This window comes from Cygnus atratus, chromosome 17 (genome assembly GCF_013377495.2).
Source record: "Cygnus atratus isolate AKBS03 ecotype Queensland, Australia chromosome 17, CAtr_DNAZoo_HiC_assembly, whole genome shotgun sequence".
NCBI lineage: Eukaryota > Metazoa > Chordata > Aves > Anseriformes > Anatidae > Cygnus > Cygnus atratus.
In genome coordinates, this window is record NC_066378.1 from 3254386 (window position 1) to 3265899 (window position 11514).

Genomic DNA, 11514 nt, shown 5'->3' on the forward strand with positions numbered 1-11514 from the left:
ACTTTCCAGCAGGAGCTTCTGGGATGGAAACACTAGTGCTGGCTGTCCGCTGATGGAGAGGTCTCCTGAAGCCCACTGCGTCCTCTGGCATCTATTGCTGGCTTGTGTATGAGAAGGACAAGTCTCTGCTTCCTCCCAGATTCCTCCCAGTCCATCTCTTTTATTCATTGTGCACAGCCTGAACTTCTGGACAAAAAAGCTTTCTGGTCAGCCAGCCTAAGTGGATGGAAAGCCCTGCTCCTGCAGGGAGGAGCTGCTGGGCTTCCAGGGGAAGAGACCCCCCCATTTTGAGTAGGCTCTGCTTGGCAAGCCACCAGTGCCCAGAGTTTGGAAAGCTTTTGTGGCACAATGAGAGACGCATTCATTTGGTTTTGAGCTCCTGGGTGAGTTTCCCCTCCATAACAGCTCGGTTGCTAATATTTCTGGCAGTCGCTGCAGCAGTGGTTTGGATGAAAGCTGCCTGCTGTGAGTAGGTTTATATAATTGGTATTGTTAAATTTTGTAAATAAATTTTGAGTTTCTACAGTGATAGGTCCTCTCTAAGGGGCCTAAAAAGAGAATTGGGGCTTCTCCTCTACATGTAAGTGGCCAAGTGAGCCTGCTCAAGGTGGATTTAAGGATCTGTCCTCGCTCCAGCAGAGCAGCCTTGGGCAGGTGAGTAGGGTACCCCAAAGCCTCTTTGGTCCAAAGGCTGCAGCTTCAAAGAGGAGAGCTTGTGTTGTAACCTGGGCTCTAGTTCTGGCTGCTCTGAGCCTGGTGGCAATTCACAGGGTGCTGCTGTGCAACCTGCTCTTTAGGCATTTCAGCAGTCCTTGGGTTTGATGAGTGCCTGGCTGTCTTGCAAGAAGACCAGAGGGAGGTTAGTACCTCCCCTGAGGTCTCTGAGACCCCCTGTTCACTTCTGTCCTATAAAGCAGGAATAACCTTGTCCAGCCACTGACGTGTTTGGGGAAATGTCTCCAGAACTCTAGGGTCTTGTAGGAGAGGGATTTGTAGCCAGGGCTGGCAAAGCATCCCTGCTCCAAACCAAATTTCAAAACAAGGGAACAAACCAGACTTTCTATCAGTGCTTGTCCTTCCAGCTCGGCTCCATTCATGCACGTGGTTCTGGCGTGCATTAGGTCTCGATGACTTATTTATTTCTCCTCCCTGAGTGCTCTGGAAGGGAGCTTGTTCTCTGGCCCAGAGATCCCCTGTTCAGGAGAATCAGGCTGGAGGAGCCTGGGGAAAAGGAATGGGGATGATAACCAAAGGGGGAAAAGTAGATCAAATATTTAATCCATCTCCAAGTCAGCTTGGTTCCCTGTAAGCAACTTGGCAGAGATGAGGTTTTTATTTACACGCTTGCTCCCATACACGATATAAATAGCATGTAATTTATAAATGCTATTATAATATTCATGTATTAATCTTGTGTATTTTGCTAAGAGTACGTGTATCTATTTTATGTGTGTGTGTCAAACAGCAGCAGTGGTGGAAGAGGCAAGAACATAACGGGAAAGATACAAAACGGAAAGCGAAAGGGGAGAGTGCTGCAGCGATAAAGCATGACGGGGCTGCAGTCTCCTGGGAGGGACGTCTCTATTTCCCTGAAAGACTCTTCAAACACCATGACACTAATGTACTGCCTTCATTTATTAATTCACTGATCTATTTATTAATTGATTACTTTTCTGCTTTGTATTTTTTGTTTGTTTGCTTTCAGTAAGGAGTACCCGGTTGTTCCCAGGAGCACGGTGAGACAGAAAGTGTCCTCGAATCACAGCCCCTTCAGTGGCGAGACCAGGGTCCTTTCCGCCTCCTCCAACCTGGGCTCCCAGTACCAGTGCGAGAACGGGGTGTCGAGCACCTCCCAGGACCTGCTGCCACCTGCCAACCCCTACCCGATCTCCCAGGAGCACAGCCAGATCTACCACTGCACCAAGAGAAAAGGTCAGAGCTCAGATGCTCTTGCTTTGCAACTTCCCCCCCTTCCTAGCATGACCATCAGCATTATTCTGTGGTGTTCCCCTTGCTGTTAGACTTCAAGATGTACAAGGGGTGAAGGCAGTCCACCGAGCTGGGCTGGGGAACTCATCTCACCAGTGTGAGCCTAAATCCCCTTCCCTGCTGCTGGGCTGGGAGTGAGCTGTTTGGAGGGGTGGCTGTACCTTCCACCCCCGTTGAATCCACATTCAGCTAGATAGCTGGGGCAGCAGATAAAGCTGGCTTATCTGGCTCCATAGTCCCTCAGACGGGGTTAATCTCTGAGTGTAGATACCTTGACAGCTTGGATTTTGCACAGTTTTGGACTGAGAGTCTCACGGTTGGGAGATATTTGCTCATATGCAGAAAGCATTTCCACTTAAATGCCCGGTCTAATGAGTGGGGCATGGGATTGAAAACCATGATATCCATGTTCATTCCCCTCTGGCGTGACTGACCTGCTTTGACAGAGCTTGAGGGATCCAACTGTGAGTGCTTTACGCTGACTGCTGAGCTCGTCCTGGCGTGAAGGACCCGGGGTAGTGAGGGGGTAATTGTTCTCGGGCAGGAGAAGCACTTGGCAGGTTCTCCCTTCCTCTCCCAAAGCAATGGGAGTGCCCCGCTGCAGGGCTGAGGTAGCAAAACCCTCAGGTCAAGCCCAGACCCTCAGAAGAATAGGGAATATCCAGGGCAGAGTGCTATAGGGTGGGCAGGAGATCATTGCCGCCTGCCCCTTTTCCCTTTCCTCCACTATTTAGCACAGGAAAAGCCAACAGGAGACAGCGTGCACCGTGGCAAATGCACCAAGAACTGCTCCAGCCCAGTAGCCCCTTCCTACAGCAGATCCCTTCCTGCTTCCCTGCATGGTCCTATCAGCCACATGTCATTATTTTTAGCAGCATAACCCCGGGGGCACTGGGACGTGCAGAGCAGGCTCAGGGCGAAGGTAGCGGATGCTGGGAAGTGCTGGCAGATGGGGCAGGAGGGCAGTGGAAATTGGGGTCTCTCACATCCGTGGGGAATCCTCTGGGTGTTGTAGCATCAGTTGTGGGTGTGTGTGTACGTGTATAAATGCAAAACGTTGAGGAATTGTAATATTTTCCTGGTGTAAAAAGCAAATGGTGGAAAATGGAGGTGTAATTTTCTGAGCACTGCATCCTTATGCTCATAAAACCTGCGTCAAAGCTGCGGTGGGAAATGGCGATGCTAGGCTTGGGCTAGCTGTCAGGTGGGGAATAAGGAGTAGCAGTGGCCTCCCAGGGTGTCCCCTAAGGTCAGAGGTGAGCCGTGTCACCCTTGCTTCCCCCATACTGGTGCAGAGCTATGGATGCAAGATGCTGGGACACAAAACCCCGTCTGTGGTGGTGATGGGGCAGGAGGTCACATTTACCCTTTGTGTCCCTTAGCCTGAGCTCCAGCCTCAGTGCTCCTTTGCCCCAGGAACTGAGCTTTCATGGTTCCTCTTCCCCTTGACAAAAACTAACCCAAACGAGCTGCCCAAATGGCAGCAGCCCCTTCGGACAACCTCCGACTGCTGCGTGTCCCCACACCGCGGGGCAATCCATCATTCGCCTCCACGTTGTAAAGCGATAAGGACTCAGCAGAGGTTTCCTTCCAGTTTTGGGATTCCCGCTAAGTGGTGTCTCCATGGGTGGTTTCCCTCAATCCCCCAATTATCTCACTTCCTCTTATTGTCACAAAAGAGACGACTATCTGCCCCGTAATAAGCTCCCTGGCCCTTTTCTGGCCTGCATGGCCCTTGCCAAAGTGCAGGAGACCGACGGAGCATGTCCTTGTCTGTAGGGCTGATGGCCCCTCATTATCTCACCGATGGCTTGAGTGGCACAAGCAGTTAAGGGCCTTTTATCAAAGCCGCCAAATGCTTTAATCAAAGAGAAGCAGCGTCCTGTCTGATACCACCGGCTTCTTCCGCGAGGCTGCTGTCTCAGGAGCCCAAGCCCCGGCTCTCCTCGCTGTGCTTTTTCCCCTCCCCACGCATCCAAGCAAATCGAAAACAGCCACCAGGGCTTAAAGGAAAGAAACACAAAGTTAATGGGAAACAGAGAGCCAATGTAAGCTGCCAAGCAGCTCTTTGCGAAGTGAAATTAATTAAAAAAAAAAAAAAAAAAGTAACTAGAGATGAGCAATTCTGTTCAGATAAATCAGAACGTGATCCAAGGTTTCGTCTCGGACTCAGGCTGTGCGTGGCACTTTCTTCTAGTGCTGAGCAAGAGTCTTTACTAAATGAGGGAAAATAATCCTACCTATAATATTTCTCTTTATCTTCCTCTTCCAGCCTCCCCTTTTCCAGTGAAATATTAAGCTCTTCCTCACACCTCTCCCCCTTTCCTGCTTTAATCTTTCTGCACAATTTCTAACAAGCCTTACGATCTCAGAAAAAAATGTAGCAGCATGTTGAGTTCTAACGTACCTCTGTCTATTTTCTGGACTGGGAATTTTATTGATTTCATTGGATCATCGATTTCCCAAACATTGGCTCCTCTTCAGTCAGTTTAGGATTTGTCTCCAGCAGATTATTTCCCCTCCACAAGGCTGTGGTTATGGGTAAGTGCTTGCAGGGGCAGAGGGCAGTTCGCCTGGGTTCGAGACCAGCTGGTGTCTGTATCTTCTGAAACAAATACCACCCCTGTTTTCCAAGATAGTCTCTCGGATACTGCTCCTTCCAGCTTTGACATCTCGTGATGTTTCTCTAGAGCCCTTTTAATCAGGAGGGCAAGTCTTCGTTTAGGCTTGGTTAAGAATAGATCTGTGTTCGAGCAGCTAAAAAGAACCTCGTTTGACTTCTACTTTCTTGGTGACTGAGGACCAAGATTTAGTTCCGTGTTTGACAGTGTTGTTCTTAGCTGTCAAGTCAAGATGGATTCGCTCTGGGGATCTGATACGGAGCTACATTAGGGGAGAGCAGCAGGGCTGCGAGGGGATGTTATCTCCGAAGGCTCCTCTGTCTCAGGGAGCCGATCCTCCTCTAGGCGAGGAAGGAAGGACACATCCCAGAGCCACAGCTCTGGCAATTCCTGGTGCCTGGCTGGGAACCTGGGGTCACAGCATTGGGAATGACCCCAGCATGGCATGACGAGGCTGCTGCTCCAGGCACTTTCTGGACATGCTAAATGCAGTCCTTGAGGCAGGAATTGTCCTGCCTTGTGTCCTAGCTCCACACTGAGATCGCTTATGGCATTTCACTCGGGCTGGACTTGGGTGGATGTATAAACTCCAAAACTCTGTCCTACTAAGGAGTGGCCTCAACTCTTAATGTGGATTTTTAGGCTGCAACAAAGATCTGTTAAAGCTTCACTCCTTCTCTAGTTCTCCACTTCTCCCTCTCTCACTGCTGTGCTTGGAGGAGCCCAAAAGGACTTTCCAGCAGGCAGCTGGCTTTCTGTCTTTGATTTTAGCCCCACATCCCAATTAGGGCATCGGGGCTTGTTTTCCCTTCTGTTATCCTCTCTCCTCAGACTTCCTGTGAACTGAAAAGTCATCCCTTTAAACCCCTGCTCCCTCCCGGCCTTACACAATCTCAACCACTTGGCAGATTTCTGGGATGCTTGCGATGCTGAACAGGAGGCAACTGGAACAGCCTCTCCCCGGGGAGGTTATACAAGTTGTCATGTTGGCACTCTGAGGGAGAAGAAGGATGTGGCAGAATCCACCGGCTCCAGCCAGTGAGGACTGTATCCTTCAGCCTCTTAGCTTGGACATGACCCTGCCCATGGGGAAGAATATATCTTTCATCCTCTTCCTGCTCTGCTGAGGTGGGTGGAGATGCAGCAATGCCTTTCCCCCTTCTCCAAAACAGGCGCTGTCAGAGAGGACTGACCTCTTCATTTACCAAGCTGATTTCTTCCTGCCCAGCTTTTCTGTCACTTGAGGAAGCTCCAGGACCAGGGCTGAACACGAGTCAGGTGTGGGAGGCCTACTTGGAGGACACGCTGCTCATCCTGCCAACGGTTTAGGAGATGCAATGAGTTTGCCAAGCCTTGAGCTACACTGTGGCCAGAGGTGTCTGCAGCTTGGGTAGATGCAGCTGGGAGCAAGGGGGCTGCTGGGGCACTGAGGATGAGGAGTAACGTGCCTGCATGGTGGCGAGATATTCAGGGGGTTGGTGGGTGCCCAGCCCTGCTGGTGGGGCTGTTGTTTCAGTAGCTTCATGTAGACACCCCACTGTCTCATCAGGAGATGCTTTCTGTGCCTTTGCAGGCAGTGCAGCCATTTGCTGCCCCTGGAAGTGGCTCCAGCTTTTGGTGTTGGGTTTTTCTGCCCCTCTGCTCCCCTGCAATGCATCACAGCCATTGCAAACCTTGTGACTGCTATAACAACTAGCATAGCCACAACCTGTCATAGGTTTCATGTCCTAGGACATGTCCTGCTTGCCCTTTAAAGATGCACATTTTGGTTAAATCCATCTTTTTCTTTTCTTCTTTGACAACCCTTGTCAGCTTTGCACATTGTGATTTGCTATTCATGCTCATGCTAGATTCATATGAGAAACCAGACTGGGCAAAACAACAGCGTTAATGACAATCATCCATTGTGTCTCCCTGACAAAGTTGGGATGAACCTACTGTAATGTCCTGGAAGTGTGGGTGAGCGTTAAAAGCTCAAACAATTGGGTCCCGTTCTGCATTGTCTTCCATCCCAGGGAGCTGATTGTCATGAATTGGAAAGGAGCTCCCCTGATTTACACCAAGGGAAGAGGTGGGCCCTGGACACCCTGAAGTCCAGAGATTTTGCATGTTTGCATTTCATCCTGGATGGCCCTAATCTTGGTATTGGGAAAATTCCATTTAAAAAGCCATTTGTGTGGTATTTACAACCCAGCTGGAAGTAGTAAATACCGGAAACCTTGGAACTGCTTACGCTCTCGCTCAAGCTCCTTCATTAGATAGATCATCAAATTCCTTTGGTTGGAAGCCAGTTTCCACCCCGTTCTGCAGGCTCCATTTTCCTTGGACCCACTTTGGAGCAGCTTCTCCCAGGCGCTGGCAGATTCCCTCTGCTTGGCAGAGCCCTTTGCTTTTTGAGGTTTGTGCAGTATCAAGGGGCTAGTCGCAGGAGCTGATTGCCACTCTCGGCTTCCAAGAATAGCAGTGAGGATGGGCAGCATCTTGCAGGACCTCCAGCGTCTCCCAGAGGTGCACAGCTCCCCGTGGGGCTTTGCTACCAGGGGAAGGACAATGGAAGGCTGTTAAGGAGCCAGGATCAAGAAAGAAACCAGGGCAAAGTGGATGCTATGTCCTGTTGATGCTGAGGAGGTGAGAGGACCTTCGGGAAGAGGACATAGCCTTGGGATACAGTGCCCAGGCTCCAGAGCAGGTGGGGATGACTCTAAATAAGAATGGAATGGGAATGCCTCCTTCCAGCATTGCAGGAGAGCTTTCTTTGGCTTGTTCCACTTTTTGCCATGCTCTTACTTGAAGAAGTCTCCTACCTGTCCCCAGATCTGTGGGGATGACCTTCACCTGCTTGGTGCTGGCTCTGATTTCCTCTGTGAGGGGTGGTGGGGTAATGGCAGGTCAGAGTAGAGACCACGTACCGGTGCAGAGCCATCAGCTGAGGATCTCTGCTCTGCATCATTCCATCTTCAAGATGGACCATTCTATTCTCTTGAGCACTTTGAGGTTACACAGGTGGGAAAAGCACCAGGAGGAGGGGCCAGAGGGTGGGCAAGAAGTGTTAGGGTTAGGATAGGCTGTGATCCTTTGTTAGCATCCCCTTTGGAGACGTGCATGCTGCCCTTAAACACCTTAAGACCTGGAGTGACAGTGCCCTTTCCACGCTCAACATCAGAGAGAATGGGTCTAGAAAGGCCAGCAGAGTAATTGGTAGAGCTTAGGGAAGAAGAGGGGGCACCCATAGGGTTTCCACCAACGTGCTGGTTGTTTTTATTTTTCTCTCTTCACCTGCGGTGTGCTCTGGAAGCAGATCTGTGGCTCTGTGGCTCTGCCTGGCTGTGCTGTGGCAGGGAGAAAAATGTCTGGGCTAAATGGAAAAATCAGCAACCTCAGGTTGTAAGTCAGGCACACTTTTGCACAATGGAAAAACAGGGTTCGACTGTTTTGTGTTGTATATATTAAAAAATAAAATAAACAGTCAAACCCCAAGCCAGTGACTTCCAATGCCAGCAGAGTAATGCGGTTTAATGCTGAAAACTTTATTAGCAGAACAATGCTTCATTTTACAAGATATTGTTTTTCCACCCTAGTGCTCTTATTACTCAGTGTTGGGTTAGGGATCCAAAACTTTTAGGCTGTCTGTAAAAGCTAGAGCTACTCCAGCCATATGTACCTCCTGCGATAGACCCGTGCTCAGCAGGGAGCTGAAGGCAGTGCTTCCAGCTTTCATCCTTCAGGGAACTTCATCATTTTCCCTATAAAAAAATAAAAACAAACCTGATCAGCAGTAAGGGCAATGATATGCTTTTGCTCTGCTCACCATTTCAGCTGTGTTAAAGATGCTATTGCAATGTTTGGTCCTGTCCTGCTGGTGCCCAGCCGTAGTGGCTGCCCTTGGTAGGCACCTGAGTGGGAGTAATGGGTTATTTTACAAGCAGAGAGGGTGCAGCTTGGAGAAACACATGGCTGTTTACAGCAATGAGGGTACGTGCAAGTTTGCCAGAAACAAACAGTGCCAGTCTGCACCTCCCGAAGCTGAGACGTAGAGCAAAACCACGGGAGTTTGTGCAAATGCCTTCTGGTGGGGGCAGATGCTTTTGTCCTCCTTTTTATGGAGCTGTTTGTTTCTTTTGTATTTTGGGGGTTAAAAAAAAAAAGAAAAAGAAAAAGAAGAAAAGAAAAAGAAAAAGGCAGCTGAAATCATGCTCAAAACCATGCTAGTTGAGGAAATTTGAAGAGGGCTATTTCTTGCAGTATTCTTTCCCATTTTACGCTTGCTGAAAGTGTTCAGGGCTTTCTGTCCCGAGAGGCTGTAGTCGAAGTGGGATGTTTTCTGCCTGCACCAGGAATCTTGCTCTTGAAGCAGCAGCAGCAAAGTTAATCTGGGTCAGAACAAGCTCCCCTTCGCCTGCCTCGTTGTCCTTAAAATCTCTTGGTGAACTGCTCATCCCCGGGCACTTTGCCATCCATCCCAGCAGAGCTGGATTTCATTTGATGACCCTGAAAATGAATAAATAAGCACACATTCATTTATTCATTTTGCTGCCCCCAAGAGATTTCACCTAAATTGTTTATCTCCTTCCCTCGGTTGGCACGGGGTTGTTGCGGGAAACAAAGGGCTCTGCAAGCTGCGCCTTGTTGTTTTGAGACGGGAAATTCACTTTTCTTTTTCTTTCTGCCTGGCCACAGCACGTAGCTCTGCATGGATTTATGTGCCCCTTGGCACAGCTGAGGGCTGTAAAACTCCAAATCTTGATTGCCTCAACTCTGCCGTAGCTGGTGCCCTCCCGGTGGGATTTTTATTGTGATCTCTATTTTTCTGTCACTTATCACAAAAAAAAATAATGTATCATTGTTAAAGCTTTTTAATTAACAGCATCGGCTCTGAGGCTCTGGGTGTGGGGACATCTGCTAGGGTATTGTGTCTGCAGGCAGGAGGTGCTGCTCTGGCCAAAGTGCTGGCAGCAAAAGAAGATGATAAATTTGGTGATGTGGTGGCTTGAGTGGGGGGTATCACCAAAAAAGCTAAGTCTCAAGGTCCCTTTGGCATCTTACAGCGTTGCTTTTGCTCACAGAGCTCCTAGCTAACCCCCTCCTTCCACAGACCAGGGACAAAAACAGCAGTCAGCTTTAGTGGGATCCGTTCAGACCGATCCCAAGGAAGGGCTGTGACACAGCCGGGGGATGTCTCCAGACCTGCTGCGTGCAGGCTGTGCCCCTGGCAGGAGGAGGATAATCCTGCTGGGCTGCAGGGCACGGTGTTGGTGTTGGCTACCAGGAGTTTTCTCTCCCAACAGATGAGGAATGTTCCACCACCGAGCATCCCTACAAGAAGCCCTACATGGAGACTTCTCCGGCGGAAGAGGACCCCTTCTACAGGTCCAGTTACCCCCAGCAGCAGGGACTGAACACTTCATACAGGACTGAATCAGCCCAGCGCCAAGCATGCATGTACGCCAGCTCCGCTCCCCCCACGGACCCCGTGCCCAGCCTGGAAGACATCAGCTGTAACACGTGGCCCAGCGTGCCCTCCTACAGCAGTTGCACAGTGTCTGCCATGCAGCCGATGGACAGGTTACCCTACCAGCATTTCTCTGCCCACTTCACCTCGGGGCCGCTGATGCCCCGGCTCAGCAGCGTGGCCAACCATACCTCCCCCCAGATAGGAGACACCCACAGCATGTTCCAGCACCAGACCTCGGTTTCTCACCAACCCATCGTCCGGCAGTGTGGACCCCAAACAGGCATCCAGTCCCCCCCCAGCAGCCTCCAGCCCGCAGAGTTCCTCTATTCCCATGGCGTGCCTCGAACCCTCTCGCCCCACCAGTACCACTCGGTGCACGGCGTGGGCATGGTGCCAGAATGGAGCGAGAACAGCTAACCAGGCAGCCGAGGCCACAGCATCAGCCACGGCAAAAAATGGAGGAGAAATAAATAAAAAAGGAAAAAAAACACCCCGTCGGTAATACAAACAAGAGTGTTTTGCAAGACTCGAAGTGAATGTTCACCGTTAGCACTCGAGAGGGACGGATGCAGATTGAAACCATGGACGAAGCAGTCATTGGCCTTGGTGTGACTTGCCCCCTTTTTTTCTTTTGGTTCGAAAGTGAAAAACCAACAGATCGGCACACTGCTCCCCGCCATGCCCCCCACCTGACTTGTGTTGCTGCCACAGCAAGCCCCCTCCCCATTGCCCCTCCCTGGCCCCTGCTCTTTTTGTTCTCAAAGGGACACGAGACTCCTGCTGCCTTTCTCAACACGGCCAGAGTGCTTGAATGAAAACAACTAGGATGTTACTTTTTTTTTTTTGTGGTGTTGATGTTGACAATGTTATATAATAAATAATAATATATATATATTTTTCTTTCAATTTTCTCAAAAAAAAAAAAAAAAGACATGGGCCCTTTTTACCAAGGGTAGAGCTTGGAGTGGTGTTTTTATTGTTTTTCGTTAGTGTTATCGTTGTTGCTTTTCAACAGAAAAGAGGTATTCTGAACCCACAAATAAGAAAAATCAGGTACCTATCTCACCCAGGTGTTGTACCACGAGTGAAATTGCTCACTGCTATTTCCTTAAAATTGCCACGTCCCCCAAAACGCATCTCTGCGGGAACCAGTCTAGGAACCTCACCCCCTCACCCACTCCCAATTCTCTCCTTCCTCGTTCCTTCCCACCTCCTGGTCTTTTTTGCCATCAGCTATCTCTGTCAGAAATGTGGAGTATCTTTCTAACTTGAAAACCTCCAAAGCTCGTCTGCTGCCGAATTTTTTGCCGGCACATGGAAAGTGAGGCTGTGAGCCAGCTGCAAGGGGGAGGAGAGAGGGAGAGGATGCAGGGAGCAAAAGGAAAATCTGTAAGAATGATGGTGGCAATTGCTTGCAATCCTCAACTTTCAGTTTGTTGGACATTCTTTTTC

General features: G+C 49.8%; 1 protein-coding gene across 1 annotated transcript in view; it reads left to right on the plus strand.

The window, feature by feature from the left end:
- The window catches only part of TBX5 (T-box transcription factor 5), a 36169-nt gene extending 25690 nt beyond the window's left edge, over positions 1 to 10479 (plus strand). The window contains exons 8-9 of the mRNA XM_035556849.2: positions 1706 to 1932; positions 9896 to 10479. Of these exons, the coding sequence (XP_035412742.2) occupies positions 1706 to 1932; positions 9896 to 10479 (811 nt within the window). The remainder of the gene's footprint in view (positions 1 to 1705; positions 1933 to 9895) is intronic.
- The last annotated feature ends 1035 nt before the right edge of the window (positions 10480 to 11514 follow it).